The 14,125-nt window shown below is 53.4% G+C and overlaps 1 protein-coding gene across 2 annotated transcripts in view; it reads right to left on the reverse strand.

Moving 5' to 3' along the window:
- The window catches only part of FADS2 (fatty acid desaturase 2), a 35,040-nt gene extending 23,679 nt beyond the window's left edge, over positions 1 to 11,361 (reverse strand). Inside the window, exons 1-4 of one of the 2 annotated variants that reach the window (XM_079929733.1) lie at positions 11,082 to 11,204; positions 10,670 to 10,787; positions 1,845 to 1,955; positions 112 to 309 (exon numbers count right to left, since the gene is read on the reverse strand). In XM_079929733.1, the coding sequence (XP_079785859.1) occupies positions 112 to 309; positions 1,845 to 1,955; positions 10,670 to 10,787; positions 11,082 to 11,089 (435 nt within the window). In that variant the 5' untranslated portion in view covers positions 11,090 to 11,204. Of the gene's footprint in view, positions 1 to 111; positions 310 to 1,844; positions 1,956 to 10,669; positions 10,788 to 11,081 lie in introns of both variants that reach the window. The other variant, XM_079929732.1, reaches the window with a different exon arrangement.
- Positions 11,362 to 14,125: the final 2,764 nt, after the last annotated feature.

The following is a 14,125-nucleotide window of genomic DNA, read 5'->3' on the forward strand; positions in this document are numbered from 1 at the left end:
AGAGGGCCACGGATGCTTTCCCAGCGTTGGCACCCAGGCACCAGGCCTCTGCCAGCTGGGGGAGTCAGGGGGCGGGGGCTTCGAGTGACAGGTGAGAGTGTCACGCCTCACCTGAGAGGTAGCGAGGACGAAGGCCGTAATGACGGTTGGAATCCAGCCGTTGCCAAAGTAAAAGATGGTGAACCAGGCGATGCTCTCCATGACGATGATGTGGGCCAGGTAGAGAAGGAAGAACAGGTGGCTGCTCTTGAAGAGGTTCATGTCCTCAGCCGTCTTCCTCAGCGCCCGGAAGTCCTCAGTGATCTGGGACTGTTGAGCCAGAGTACCGGGAAGGAGTCAGCCTCCCAGCTGCTCCAGAGGGGACCAGTCGACACACCTAAGCTCCACAGGAGCCCGGCCGCTGTTTACTGCAACAGCTGCCGTCACCGCATACCTGCCTGAGCCCGGCACAGCCCTGGGGCTATGTGTTTGTCCACAGCCAGTTCAGTGGCAGAGAAAGGACTTAACTCAAAGCTTGCATTTTACACGGGAGCATTACTCAAAATAGGCAAAAGGTGGAAACAATCCAAATTCCACTGATGGATGAATGACTGAACAAAAGGTGGTCTATACATACGGTGGAATATACAGCCTTCCAAAGGAAGAAAATTCTGACACTTGCTACTAATGAACGAACCCTGAAGACATTAGGCTGAGTGAGATTAAGCCAGACATGAAAAGACAAATACTTATGAGTCCTCTTATATGAGGCACCTAGACTAGGCAAACTCATCCATAGAAAGAACAGTGTTTACCAGGGGCTGGGGGGAGGGACAGATGGGTAGTTAATGTTTAATGGGGGCAGAATGTCAGTTTGGGGTGATGAAAGTTCTAGAGATGGGTGGTGGTGACGGCTGCAGAACAACATGAACGTGCTCGAAGCCACTTAGCTGTGCGCTTAAAATTGGTTAAAATGGGGAATTCCCTGGTAGCCTAGCGCTTAGGATTCCGCACTTTCATTGCGGAGGGCCTGGGTTCAATCGCTGGCTGGAAAACTCGGATCCCCGCAAGCTGCCCAGTGTGGCCAAAATATAAAAAAAAAAGTTAAAATGGTGACTTTTATGTTGTATCTATTTTACAACAATTTTTTAAAATACAAGGTTTATAGCAAATGTTTTCTTTCCTTTTCTAAAAACAAACATTTATTTATTTATCTGGCTGAGTGCGGGATCTTCGCTGCGGCACGCGGGATCTAGTTCCCTGACCAGGGATCGAACCTGGGCCCCCTGCATTGGGTGTGTGGAGTCTTAACCACTGCACCACCAGAGAAGTCTCACAACGATATTTTTTTTTAAAAAAGCTTATTTTTCCACTACCTGACATGCACCAGTTGTTCCGGACACTCTATCAGGCAGGAGAGGGCTGGGTGGGCACTGGGCATGTGGGGTCAGGGAGACAGAGGCAGAGTCAAGGGTGGCTCTGGGGACAGGAGGGCATCACTGGGACAAAGAGGGAAGCTAGGAGGCAGGGGCAGGGCAGGAGGGGGAAGAAAGGCCAGATACAAGGGCAGGGGGCTGGGCAGGACAGAAAGACCCTGTGCGCAGCCTGGCACCGCTGAAGCCCCAGAGGTGGAGAGGCTGGGAATGAATTACTCCAAGGTGAGGGCCAGCCCAGGCTGGCAGCAGGAGGGGGGCTCACCAGGGCCATCGGAGGCTCTGAGTCCTCCCTGACCCTAGGTGATGAGCAGTGGCTCCCCCTGGACTGGCATAAAGGCTCCTTTGCCCCACGCCCTGCACTCTCCTTCTTGGGGCGAGACCCCCTCCCCCCACAAACCCTCCCCTTCTTCCTTGTGAGGCCCGACTCACATTCTTGCTGTGGTCCTGGCTGGGCTCCTCAGGGGCCAGCTCGCCAATCAGCAGGGGCTTCATGAACTTGCGCACGAAATCAAGGTTGCGATGGAAGGCCAGGAAGACATCCTGGGGAGCAGGGGACAGGTGGTGAGTGGGAGACCCCGACCTCGGCCAGTGCCTCCGCCCCAGGCAAGACGGCGCTCGCCAGCAGAAGCTCTGTCCCACTAGGACATCAGGACACCGAACGGGGCTGCAACCATCCGACCCCAAATGCTCTCTCAGCCTCATTCCGGCAGGTCCCTAAGTGCCCAATTCCAGTGGAGGTGTCACTTCTGGCTCTGCCCTGATGAGGGGCCGCTGAACTCGCCATGGGTATTTACAAAACCGCAGAGACGTGCGGCCTGCCGCTGGGCGAGTCACGAAAACGCGCCCCTGCAGGGCTACACGGCGCGGGCACCGGGCGGGGCACAGCCGGGAACCCGATTCTCCTCCAGCTGCTCCTGCGGCGTGGGCTGCCCGGTTTCCGGCGAACTGCACCACCCACCACGTGGTGCACACGCCTATCAACAGAAAGAACAAGTCTGGAGCCTACCGCAAGCATGCAAAATGTGCTTAGCTCATGTTAAACCAGAAACAAATGCAGAATTCCGTAAAACGCATTTCTGGAGGGGTGGGGGCAGCATTTTCATACTTTGAAAAGGTATGAAAATAATTGTGTAGATTATGAACACTTTTTTATGTAGAACTCTAAACTGTTATGTGTTAAGGTGGTGGCGTTATGCCTTGCTTTCTCTTAGTTTTTCCAAACTTTCTCTAACATTGCTGTATTGCTTTTAAAAAATTTTTTAAATGAAGATTGTGCCTTTTAATCTTTTTTTCCAATTATAAAGTAATGTGCATGGTTTTGGCAAATTTAGAAAATGTACAGAAGAATAAAGAGGAAAATAAATACCACCCAGAGTGACCATCATTGCTAATATTTCAGGATTTTGTTTTCCAGTTTTTTTCTATACATGCTATGTAAATTAGATAAAACAAATACAGCATCTCCACTAGAGATGTGCTGACCATAGACCGCCCCCTCCCACCGCATGGGATACAATATGATGTCGCTGTGATCCACAATGTTCACCTAGCATCAAACCAAGCTTCAAGGTGAAACTCACATAATATTGTACGTCAACTATATCTCAATTTAAAAAGTTTTTTAAAAACAAGTCTTGAGACTTTGCTAGGAGAGAGGAACAAGTTGCATGATACCACGAGAAGCAATCAGAAAAATCAATGTAGTGGGGAAAAAGAAGTGAGGGTGCACGTGTGTGTGTGTGTGTGTGTGTGTGTGTGTGTTGGGGGAGGGGTCCTAGATTAAAAGAGACAGAAAAATATATAACAAAAGGTTATAAAAACTGCAGTGTTTGATTTGAAAGGCTCCCATTGGAGGGCGAGAAACCCAGCAGTTATCCAAGACATTTTGGTATTGAATGAGAGATTTTGGATATGGACAGGATATCTGATCATATTAAAGAATCACTTTTGGGACTTCCCTGGTGGCGCAGTGGTTAAGAATCCGCCTGCCAATGCAGGGGACACGGTTCGAGCCCTGGTTCAGGAAGACCCCATATGCCACGCAGCAACTAAGCCCGTGCGCCACAACTACTGAGCCTGTGCTCTAGAGCCCGTGAGCCACAACTGCCGAAGTCCCGCAATGAGAAGCCCGTACACCGCAACGAAGAGTAGCCCCCGCTCGCCGCAACTGGAGAAAGCCCACGCACAGCAAGGAAGACCCAACCCAGCCAAAAATAAATAAGTAAATAAAATTTCAAAATAAATAAGTTAAAAAAAAGAATCACTATTAATTTTCTTAAATGTAACTAAGGTATTGTGATTATGTTAGAGAATGTCCCTATTCTTAGGAGAAGATGGTGAGGTGGCATAATGATGCAATTTATCTTCATATGATTTGGCGAAAGACAGTGCATATATGCATAAAGAGGAATATAAATGTGGCAAAACGTTGGGATTAGTGAATCTTGGTTGAGGATATACAGGTGTTCGATTCTTTCAACATTTCTGTATGTTTGGAAATTTTCAAAATTTTTTCAAAAAGAGGAAGGAAGTTGCTGACAACTCATGAAAATGTGCTCAGGGCTTCCCTGGTGGCGCAGTGGTTAAGAATCCGCCTGCCAATGCAGGGGACACGGGTTTGAGCCCTGGTCCGGGAAGATCCCACATGCCGCGGAGCAACTAAGCCCGTGGGCCACACCTACTGAGCCTGCGCTCTAGACCCCACGAGCCACAACTACTGAGCCCGCACGCCACAACTACTGAAGTCCACGTGCCTAGAGCCCATGCTCTACAACAAGAGAAGCCACCGCAATGAGAAGCCCGCGCACCGCAACAAAGAACAGGCCCCGCTCGCCGCAACTAGAGAAAGCCCGTGGGCAGCAACGAAGACCCAAGGCAGACAAAAATAAAATAAAGTAAATAAATTTATTTTTGAAAATGTGCTCGGCCTCCCCTCCCCCCACCCCACCCCCCTGCCAAAGTAGCTCACAATTGCCCTGGCACCAAGCCTTTTGCCTGGTCTTTGTTCTGTTTGTGTCTAGAACAGACTCACAAAGCAACGCTTTGTGCAGAGGAAAACTGGGCCCAGAGTCTCTTAAAAATGTCTGCACCCCCCCACTGAACAGAAAGGGATGGTAGCAGAGGATCAGAGCAAGTGTATCTTCAGAGGAGAGATGGGCTGCTATCCCAGGGGTCCTGAGTGGGCAGCGAGGAGCCTGTGGTCCACGCTGGGCCAGCTGCCACCCAGACCCCAGCCTCCGTCTCCTCTGCAAGGGAGGACCCTCCCAGCTCCAGTGTTCAAAGGCCCTGGGAAAGGGCCTACCAGGAGCTTCCAAAGTCAGGGCTCAGGCATTGGTGGTAGGGCAGTGAGCACAGCTGCCTTCCAAAGTCAGAGCCGTAAAAGGCCCTTTCCTTGGCCCACCTCACAAGACACCACGGCTTTTGAGAAACGAAGGGGGGCGTCCTTGGTAAGGCAGTTTCCTGAGGAACGACGGCTGATAATAAATAACGAAACAATCTCTACTCTTCACTGGGAGACAGACAGCCTGCAAGTGCATCACCTCTCCTCCGGCACCCGCTGCCCCCCACCAGGTCCAGGTCCCACCTCCAAGCCTCTGTCTGGGCTGAGGAACCTGGTGGAGCAGACTCCTGTCCTGACTGAGGCCATCCCTGGGTCAGTTCCAGAGAGCTCTTGGGTGGCGTCATCTCCCTGAGGCCAAGGGAGAGGAAGGGCCACGTGCCAGGTGGGGAGCCAGGAAAGTTGTCTCTGTTACCTCCCTGATGCCTCAAAGCCCCACTTTACAGTTGAAAGCACTGGAGCCCAGGAAGCTGACACCCAAGTGGCAGAGTCAGGGTCAAATCCAGGTTCACCCGATCCAGGGACCGCAACCCCACAAGCCTCACGCAGGTTTAGAAAGCCGAGCGCTGTTCAATTATCTCATTATCCATGTTAGATCCAGCAGCTTTCCGAGCAGACCTGGTGGAAACCACGCTTGGACCCACCAAGCTGGTTTCTACACCGGGGCCTCTGGCTCTTCCTTCTGCCTGGCGCCCTGCTCCCTCAGCGTCCCGGGGCTGGCTCGTCCCAACCTACCACCCTATCTGAAAGAGCCACCCTCCAGCCTCACGCTTTCTGGGACATCACCCTGTTTTAACAGTTATCAAAACCACAAGCTCTATTATGTGCTCACTTCTTTATTGCCTGTTTCCCCAACTAGAATATAAGCTCCACTAAAGGGCCAAGCCTGTTTCGTTTGTTGCAATAACGCCAGTGCCAACAACGATGCCTAAGAGAGGCTCACAAGACCCCACAGCTGTGCACCCTCTCAGCCCAGGAAATTTTCCACTCTTCGGTCATTTTGCACAACCCGGCTTGTGCTTCTGCAACATCTTCACCTGCTCAGTGACTGAGATTACACAGGTCAGCCACTGAGCCATGGGCTTTGTGTACGTAACCCAAGAATCTTTACCAAACTCTGTGAGGCAGGTCCTATTTTAGAGGTGAGAAAGGAGGCTGACGGAGGTGAAACTACTTGCCCACGGGTCACACTCCAGGTCCGCCTAACTCTAGACTTTTCTGCTGTTCATACAAAGGCCTCGATCAAAATGAGCTTCCTTCTCCTGAGAGGTGATCACTTTTTGTGTCTCCCCCTTGCAAGTGTCACAGATGTGCCTCACCAACTTGTAGCGGGTTCCCAAAAGTTAAAGTGTCTGGCTGGCACAAGGCAGGACACGGCCAATCCAAATGTTGACTTTGGAACAAGAATTGGAAGCAGGCTCTATCCTCGTCCGACAGGGAGATTGGAGGCAAAGACATTCCAGGAAGAAGGCCGGGGACACAAGTAAAGGGGAGGGAGTGGCCAACAGTTCCAGCGGGGGCAGATCCGCCCCCAGGAGGGTAGGTGTGCCTGTTGGGTGCTGGGGAGGTCAGGCTGAGGATGGAGGGACAGAACACCCAAATTCTCAAATGCAAGACCTTCACCAGTTCCTGCTTCTGCCATCGCCCGGCTCCCATGCCAGCCCCTTCTGCATGAAGACAGCCTCCCTGCCTGGCTCCCAGGCGCTGAACAGAACTCACAGCTCCTCCTGCACTGAGCAGCAGGCGTCACGTCTCGTTTCTGGCTGTGTCCACCTTCTCTGCAGAGCAAGACGAATCTCTAATCCAGCTTCTCACATCTGGGCACACGGCCAGGGACTGGGGAAGCGCAGGAGAAGCAAACTCAGGGCAGACAATGCTGCCGGCAGCAGCCCTGGGAACCAAGACTGTGGAGCACGGGGTTAGGGAGGGAGAAGCAGAGGAGGGACCCTACGTTCTCAGCTGGAAATAGGGATGCTAGCTTCCTTTCCATGGCGGAGAGATGTGGGCAGGATGTCCCCTCCAAGGGAAAGAAGCGATGGGGGGGGGCGGGGTAGTGCTTTGTGGCCAAAGGACCCTTGGCGAGAGCGTCCCTGCTGATGCCATGCACAGGCAGCCTGGGCATGAAGGGATTACAGCAAAGGAAACACACCTCGATAAGATGCCAAAGATACCAGGGATGCTGGGCTCGGTATGGGGTCTTCTGGGGGCTGCAAGGAGTCGACTGCTCCTACCAAGATCTAGCTGAGGGGGTGGGGCTGCCCTCCAGGCACAACCACAGGAGGGATTTCAGGTAAACGCCTTTTACCTTTGGCGAAAAGGAGGTCACCAAGGTTCCTCTGCTTCACCCTTGTTCTTTTCCTGTTTACTGAACCCCCTACTGTGCGTGCTGGGAACATGCACACAAGTGCTCAGGAGGCTAAGGGTTCCAGGGTAATGTCCCCTCACACCTGCAGAGAGAATGATCTCATCTACAGCCAATTTGAGCCTGATAATAACCTTCCCATTTCCTAGACCTGGAAAGTGAAGTTCAGGGTTAAGTGCCTTGCCTAGAATTCCTAAAGCTGGGACTCGAACCCAGGTCCTCTGCCTCTCAATACCTCGACCCTCCTGCCCTAAGGAGGCCAGAGATTCATTCCATTTTCAACAGTAAAACTCCATTGCATTTCCCAAGAACGGCATCGGAGCAAGTTCAAAGATGGAATGAATCCTGATCTCTTCTCGCCCTCCCTGGGTTCCAAGGGGCGACTGACGCAGACAGGGCAAAAAAAGTCACCGAGACGAGGGGGGCAGAGGTGGGGAAGCTGGTGCCTAGAGGCAGAGGGTCCAGATTCAAGTCCCAGTTTGAAAGGAGAGAAGCAAATCCAGCAAATGCACTCACTATCTGGGAGTTATTCATCTTTGTGCCCAGGGCCAGCTCGGAACCACAGAGACACTGGAATAAATGTGTGATGAGTCTTTGTTAGAGAAGAAAAGTTCTGGGGAACTTTTTTAACTTTTATAACTCTGTATATAACTGAATCGCTTTGCTATACACTTGAAACTAACACAACATTGTAAATTAACTATACTTCAATTGAAAAACAGAAAAAAAAGTTCTGCCCTGAAAGAGGAGAGACACCCCTGGGACCCAGGCGAGGGCTCCCTTTGCCCACAGCAACGCAAAGACCAGGGAAGTGCTGGAGGAACAGAGGGGAAGAAACCCAAGGTGTAAATAGGAAGGAAGGAGGAGAGGAGGAGGGAAGGGAAGGGGGGCTGGGAGGTCTCTGTGTTGGTAGATCCTGAGTTGAGGTCTGAGTGCTGCGAAGACAGCAAGGTGTTTAAACCCGAGGGAGCTCCTCCCTACAGGGCTGATCGCAGCACTAAATGAGGTGATCCGTACAATGTGCTTTGTGAGCTGTAAAAATTTAGCTTCATTTTTTATTCTTGCAAAGAGAAGGACCACATGACGATTGGCCTTACCCTTCACTAAGCCACCCTTCTGGGGAGGAGGCCATCCTGACTTCTGAGGTCTTCTCTTCTTCAGTAACAAGAAAATCCCCTATGGAGGCCCCAGGTTATCGGACTTCCTTGACTGTCAGCCTCTGGTGAGGATACCACTGCATCAGGAATGGCTCGTAACAGTGCATTCAAGTGCTCCCTGGAATCTAACCTCTATCTGCAGATCAGTCCTTCCCACACTTCACAGGACCATAAATACTCACTCCCCCAGATCTGAAGAAGTCCATGCCCCGAGGGCGAAACCACCTGCTCAACAGCCCAAAAATAAAGAGACAGAGTCTCTCCATGCCTAGCCTGTTCCTGCCCCTCTCAAGTCCCCTGCCCAGAGACCCCACACTTCCTGTGGCCTTTTTCCAACCTGGTCCCAGAAAATAGAGAAAGAGGGAGAGGGAGGGAGAGGGAGAGAGAGAGAGAAAATATTCAGTTGCTCCGTCCACCATTATTCAACTCGATCAGTGCATTTCATGCCCCCAAAGTTTTATCTCGGAAGGCAGTAAGCTCTGGGCATAGGGATTGTCTTCATATCTTGCTACACCAAATAGAGCTGGCCTGGATTTAAAAAATTTTCCTCCAAATTCCTCTTTGTTTACTTTACATTCTAGCTGTTACATAATCCTCACTCTTACCGCTCACTTATCTGATAATGTAATACGGAAGAACCTTTTGCATTCTATTACAAGTTAATCACTAAAGGGATGTTGTCTATAAGCTTAAATTATACATAATGGCCTATCTCTGGGAACCCTGCTTCTCAGGTAATGAACATTAAGCTACAATACCTTTGTTGAGCTCACAGGAAACATCCTGACCAGGCCCACCTATGACTACAGGGAGGAAGAAATGAACACATACATCCCCTCCAGAGGCTGACGGGAACCAGGAAATGTTTGATTTGACTCCCTCCCCTTTTAGTATAAAAGGAGCCTGAATTCTAAGTCAGGCAAGATGGTTCCTTGGGCACGAGCCCACCATCTTCCCAGTTTGCTGGCTTTCCGAATAAAGTCGTTATTCCTTTGCCCCAGCAACTCGTCTCTCGATTATTGGCCCGTCGTGCGATGAGCCATATGAGGTTAGACTCGGTAACAGTAAAACTCCATTGCATTTATCTAGTGCTTAGTTTAGGAAATGCCTTGCCGCAAAAGAAGGTATATTTATTTCACACTACGGAATAAACAGACCAATCCACTGGATTTGACTTTTCCTTCTAGGAAACATTTCGGTGAAGGCTCAACCAGGACAGGAACCTTCAGAATTCACCTATGAAAGATCTCAAACCAGGAGTCAGGTCTTTACTTGGGAATCACTCTTACCCGACCTCCTCACAGGGCTGTGGGAAGGTCCCAGTGAGATAATATACTGATGGTGCTTGAAAATCTTATACCCACCTAAGTTACAATCGGTATCCCAGCCCCAAGGGCTCAAGGCGAGTTCACAAGCAGGTAAAACGGGATCGGGCCCAAAGCTGTAGGCGCTATTGCTGACCCTCTGCTCGCCAGAGCAGCGAGCCAAGCCACAGCTTACACTATAGCTGCCTGCTCTGCCCCCCAGCACTTGACTCTGTCTGTCCCAATTAGATAGAAGAGGTAGGGAGATCTAGAGTTCCACCAACTGACGGCCCCATACAGCTTGCCCAGCAAAAGCCCAAACAGGTCAGCGTGCCAGACCTCCAGGTGGAATGAGCTATGTCAAGCTGATCTCTCCCTAGTCACCCTTCCCAAATTCTCCATGCCACCAGACCTGCTCTGCTTCCAGCTCACTGCCACCAAGAGTGGCCCCTTCCTTCCCTCCCGGCCTCTGTTCTTCGAGTCCATGGGGTGGGGATGGGGGGAGCAGATCCAGCTGCACCCGAAGAATAAGCAAGGATTTGGGGCTGGGGGGTAGGGGGCGTGGTGGGGTGCTGTGTCATCGCAGAGCTGCAGGTTTGGTGCGCAAAGGTGAGGGTAAGATGGACAGCCCCGGCTCCAGGAAGATCCCAGAGTCCCACTACCTTTCCGAGGGCAAGATGAGGGAGGGCACTCCTGGCCGGATTTGGGAACAGAGGACCATTGAGTTGAAGTCCCAGAGTAACCTCGAATGCAGCTGGACCTGTTGCCAAGCTAGCCTAGTGCTGCTAAATCGACCCGTCTCAAGGCCCCTCTCCACCTGGGCTTTGCAAACTCCAGCCCTTTTTCTTTCCACCAGTTCCCACCCGGGGCCCCCAAGAAGGCCGGCCCTTGCCGGGGGGGGGGGCGGGGGCAGGGGGTCCTGGTAGTCTCTGAGAGCGTGGGAACAGGAGCTACCAGGCGGTGTCTCCGCGGCAGCCATTGCGGACCTTCTGAGACTGGAATTCCGGCAGGAGCGAGCCCTGGCCGGGGACGAGCTTTCCTTCCCCGCCCCCTAGTCTGGCTGGCGAGTGGGGGACGCGCGCGGAGTCCCACACCTGGCTCCTCTCCCGCTCCTCTCCGCGGGGCCCAGGGGCGGCCATCTTCCACGCTGGGGGCGTCAAGGCTCCAGGGCCCCGGCGCCCTCTCTGGGGAGTCCCAGGCTCCGGCTGAACTCTGAGGAAGGAACGGACGCAAGGATCCCAGTGCGCGCGGTAGATCCTGCATGGTTCTCCACCGCTCGAATATGCCTCTTGGGCTCCAAAATCCGACCCCCACAGCACGTTGGCCCAGCTGTCCCAGAGGACGAGGATTCGGGGCGGGGGATGAGCGCAGTAGACTCTTTCCTTCCCTCCAGGACGCCCCAAGCTCCACTCAGCGCTGGAGGTCTTGTTTGGCGCCCTGGGACCCATGACTCCTGATTCCCTCCTGCAGCAGAGAAAGGTGGCGGGAGAGGCCCCAGACCCTTACCGTAGCATCTTCCCCTGCGTAGTGCCCGATGACCCGGTGGCCCCCCGGGTGCCGGTGTGACCATTCGGTGATGTTGTAGACCTTGCGGTCGATGACGAGCCACTGGTCCGTGCGCAGGTTGTGCTTCTGAATCTCCTCCCAGCGGAAGGCAGGCATCGGCGCCTCGCGCTCGGTGGCCCCCTCGCCCTGGTTCCCCCCCTTCCCCATGCCGCCTGCCGACAGGGTTGCCCCGTGCACTGCGGTGTGTGCGGCCCGGGGCCTCCTCGCTTTCGGCTTTTGTCTTCTCCTACTCCTCCCCCCACCGCGCCCCCTCCCCCAGCCGCCTCGCCTTCGCTCCGGAGTATCCTTGCCTTCCCTCCAGGCTTCCCAGTGCCCCCAAGCGGTCCCCTCCTTCCGCCCCTCCCTCCGCCCGCCGGCCCGCAGTGGACTTTTGCCTCCTGTAAAAACTCCTCGGTAGCTCAGGGCCTCGAAGCCTCCTCTTCCCGCCCCGCTGGCTCCCCCCGTCCGGGGCTTCGCATCCTCCCGCGTTCCCCTCCGCCTGGGTTTCCACAGTGATCAGCAGAGCGCCTGCACCAATCCGGGCGCGTCGCCCCGCCTGCCATTGGCCCAGGAGGATCTTTCGAAGGCCAGCGGGCTGGAACAGCGGTCCCCGGCTCCCCCGCCTGCCCCCCCACGAGGAGTCGAGAGGGGCCTGGAGGTCGGTTACGTGTCCGTACTCCTCCCTCCCCCGCTCGAGCTGGGGGGTTGGAGGGGGGGACCCAAGGATATCCCAGGGTAGGTTGGCGGGCGAGCTGGGGCGGCGGCTGAGTTCCGCGCTTTCCGGGCGCTTGCGCGCACACCCACGGCCCGCGCTCCCGGGTTTGCACCTGATGCCGGCACGTAGAGGACCCAGCCGCTCCGCGCGCTCTGCGGTGGGGACCGGCCCAGGGCCCGGCTGGCGGGCGCGCAGGCGGCGCCGAGCCGCCGGGCTGGCGAGTTCCACTCTGGGACTGGCCTGGTTAGGTGACGCCCTCCCCTAACCCGCTGGAATCCGGACTCCAGTATATCCACATTGTCCGTGCTATCCACACTGGCGCCCTTCTGCAGCCTCCCTGGGGGAAGAAGCCGGCCTCCGGCTGGCCCAAGGCCTGTAATCAGTGGATCTTAGAAAAGAATTGTGGAACCTCTGATGTACTTTCCTGTGTTAGGCGCCATGGTGGAGGGAAGCGGGGGTGGGGGTGGGGGGGCATGGGAGTGGGGACTCCAGGACTTGGTTCTTTCCCTGAACTCAGGAATCTCACAGCCGATTTGGGAGAGGTACCATGGAAACAATACAGGACCTCATAGGATTAATTGTTCAGTGATGTTTATAAATAACAGGAAATAAAAATGGGGGTATCAAAAGTGTTGTGGTCCGTGCGCGGGCTGGAAGAAGAATTTCGAGACACGAAGTATTTTAGAAAAGAGTGAGTTTATGGAGAACAAAGAGCAGAGTTAGGGGCGCTGCAAATACCGCGGGCGACTTCCTGATAGACCAGGGCGAGCCGACCCCCTTTGTGGGCTAGTAGCCAACTTTTATAGCCTCAAGACAAAGAAAATTCCTGCTGGCAGGATGGCATTAGGTGATTGGTCAGGATGCTACAAGGTTACTACACGGCGATTATTTTGCCTAATATGGAATGGGGGAGGGGGGCTGTCTGGTTTAGATTAGGAGCGCGCGTGGCAACAGTTGCTATGGGGGCTAGGTTAATTCCTGAGTTTTTGTCCTGTGTCCTCGATGTAGGGTGTCCTTGATGCAGGGCTCCACACTTCCCAGGGAGGAAGAATGGCATGGAAGCCTTACTGGTTGCACGGGACAAAACGCAAATTGGCTCAGAAAAAAGGAGGAGTTTGTTGTCTCGCTAAACTCAAGGAGGGACTTCGCTGGTGGCGCAGTGGTTAAGAATCCGCCTGCCAATGCAGGGGACACGGGTTCGAGCCTTGGTCCGGGAGGATCCCATATGTGGCGGAGCAACCAAGCCCGTGCAGCACAACTACCGAGCCTGCACTCTACAGCCCACGAACCACAACTATCGAGCCCACTTGCCCCAACTACTGAAGCCTGCGTGCCTAGCGCAACAGGAGAAGACACCACGATGAGAAGACCGCGCACCGCAACAAAGAGTAGCGCCCACTCGCCACAACTAGAGAAAGCCTGCTCACAGCTACGAAGACCCGACGCAGCCAAAAATATAAATAAATAAATAAATTTATTTTTAAAAAATCAATAAGTTCAAGGAAAGGTGGGACAATCTGAACACAGGAAGGTGGGGATGGAGGGGCTCAGGAACCAGCAGATGCAGGAACTTGAAGGCTGCCAGGTCTCTCCCTCCTCTGTTCCTCCTTGATGTCACCTCTTTCTCTCTCCTTGCAAACGAGGGTCTGGTGGAGAGACAGCTGAAAACTACTGAGTCTTAGGTCTTACGGCTGGCTGCGTTGGAAGGTAGGCCTACTAATCTCTCGAGGTATAAACTCAGACACAGAAGGAAGAACTCTGACTGGCACGCCCTTCTTGGATCAAGTACCCACGCCTGGATGAGTCAACTATGGCCTGGAGATTAATCTCAAAGAGTCCACATGCTGGAGTGGGGAAAGTGTCAAGGTATGAGCGCAGCTTGGAGAAGAATTTCCAGACATAAAGCAGAACGTAAAGAAGATAGAATTTATTAGAGGAAAGGGTCGCTGCCAGAACAGTGGCCCGAATTCCTAGTAGTCTGGGAGAGTCGAGCCCGCACATGTGTTATTGATCAGTGTTTATAGCCAGAAAACAAAGGAATGGTCCAAGGTGAAAATTTCATTTACTGATTGATCGAGGCACGCCTACCTTCCTTCTGTACAGTGGGAGTAGGACAGGGCATATGCCTTTCCTTCCTTATTTGGGACAGGTCCCATTGCCCAGGTGGGCATCACCCAGGTGGGCGCAGGGATTTCAAAACCATCTCAACATGGTGGGGAGGGCGATTAAGAGTCCAGTAACTTTTTCAGGCAGGGTCATCCTTTGTCCTTGAAGCACCATTGTCCTTGGA

The sequence above is a fragment of the Stenella coeruleoalba genome (genome assembly GCF_951394435.1).
Source record: "Stenella coeruleoalba genome assembly, chromosome: 8".
Lineage (NCBI taxonomy): Eukaryota > Metazoa > Chordata > Mammalia > Artiodactyla > Delphinidae > Stenella > Stenella coeruleoalba.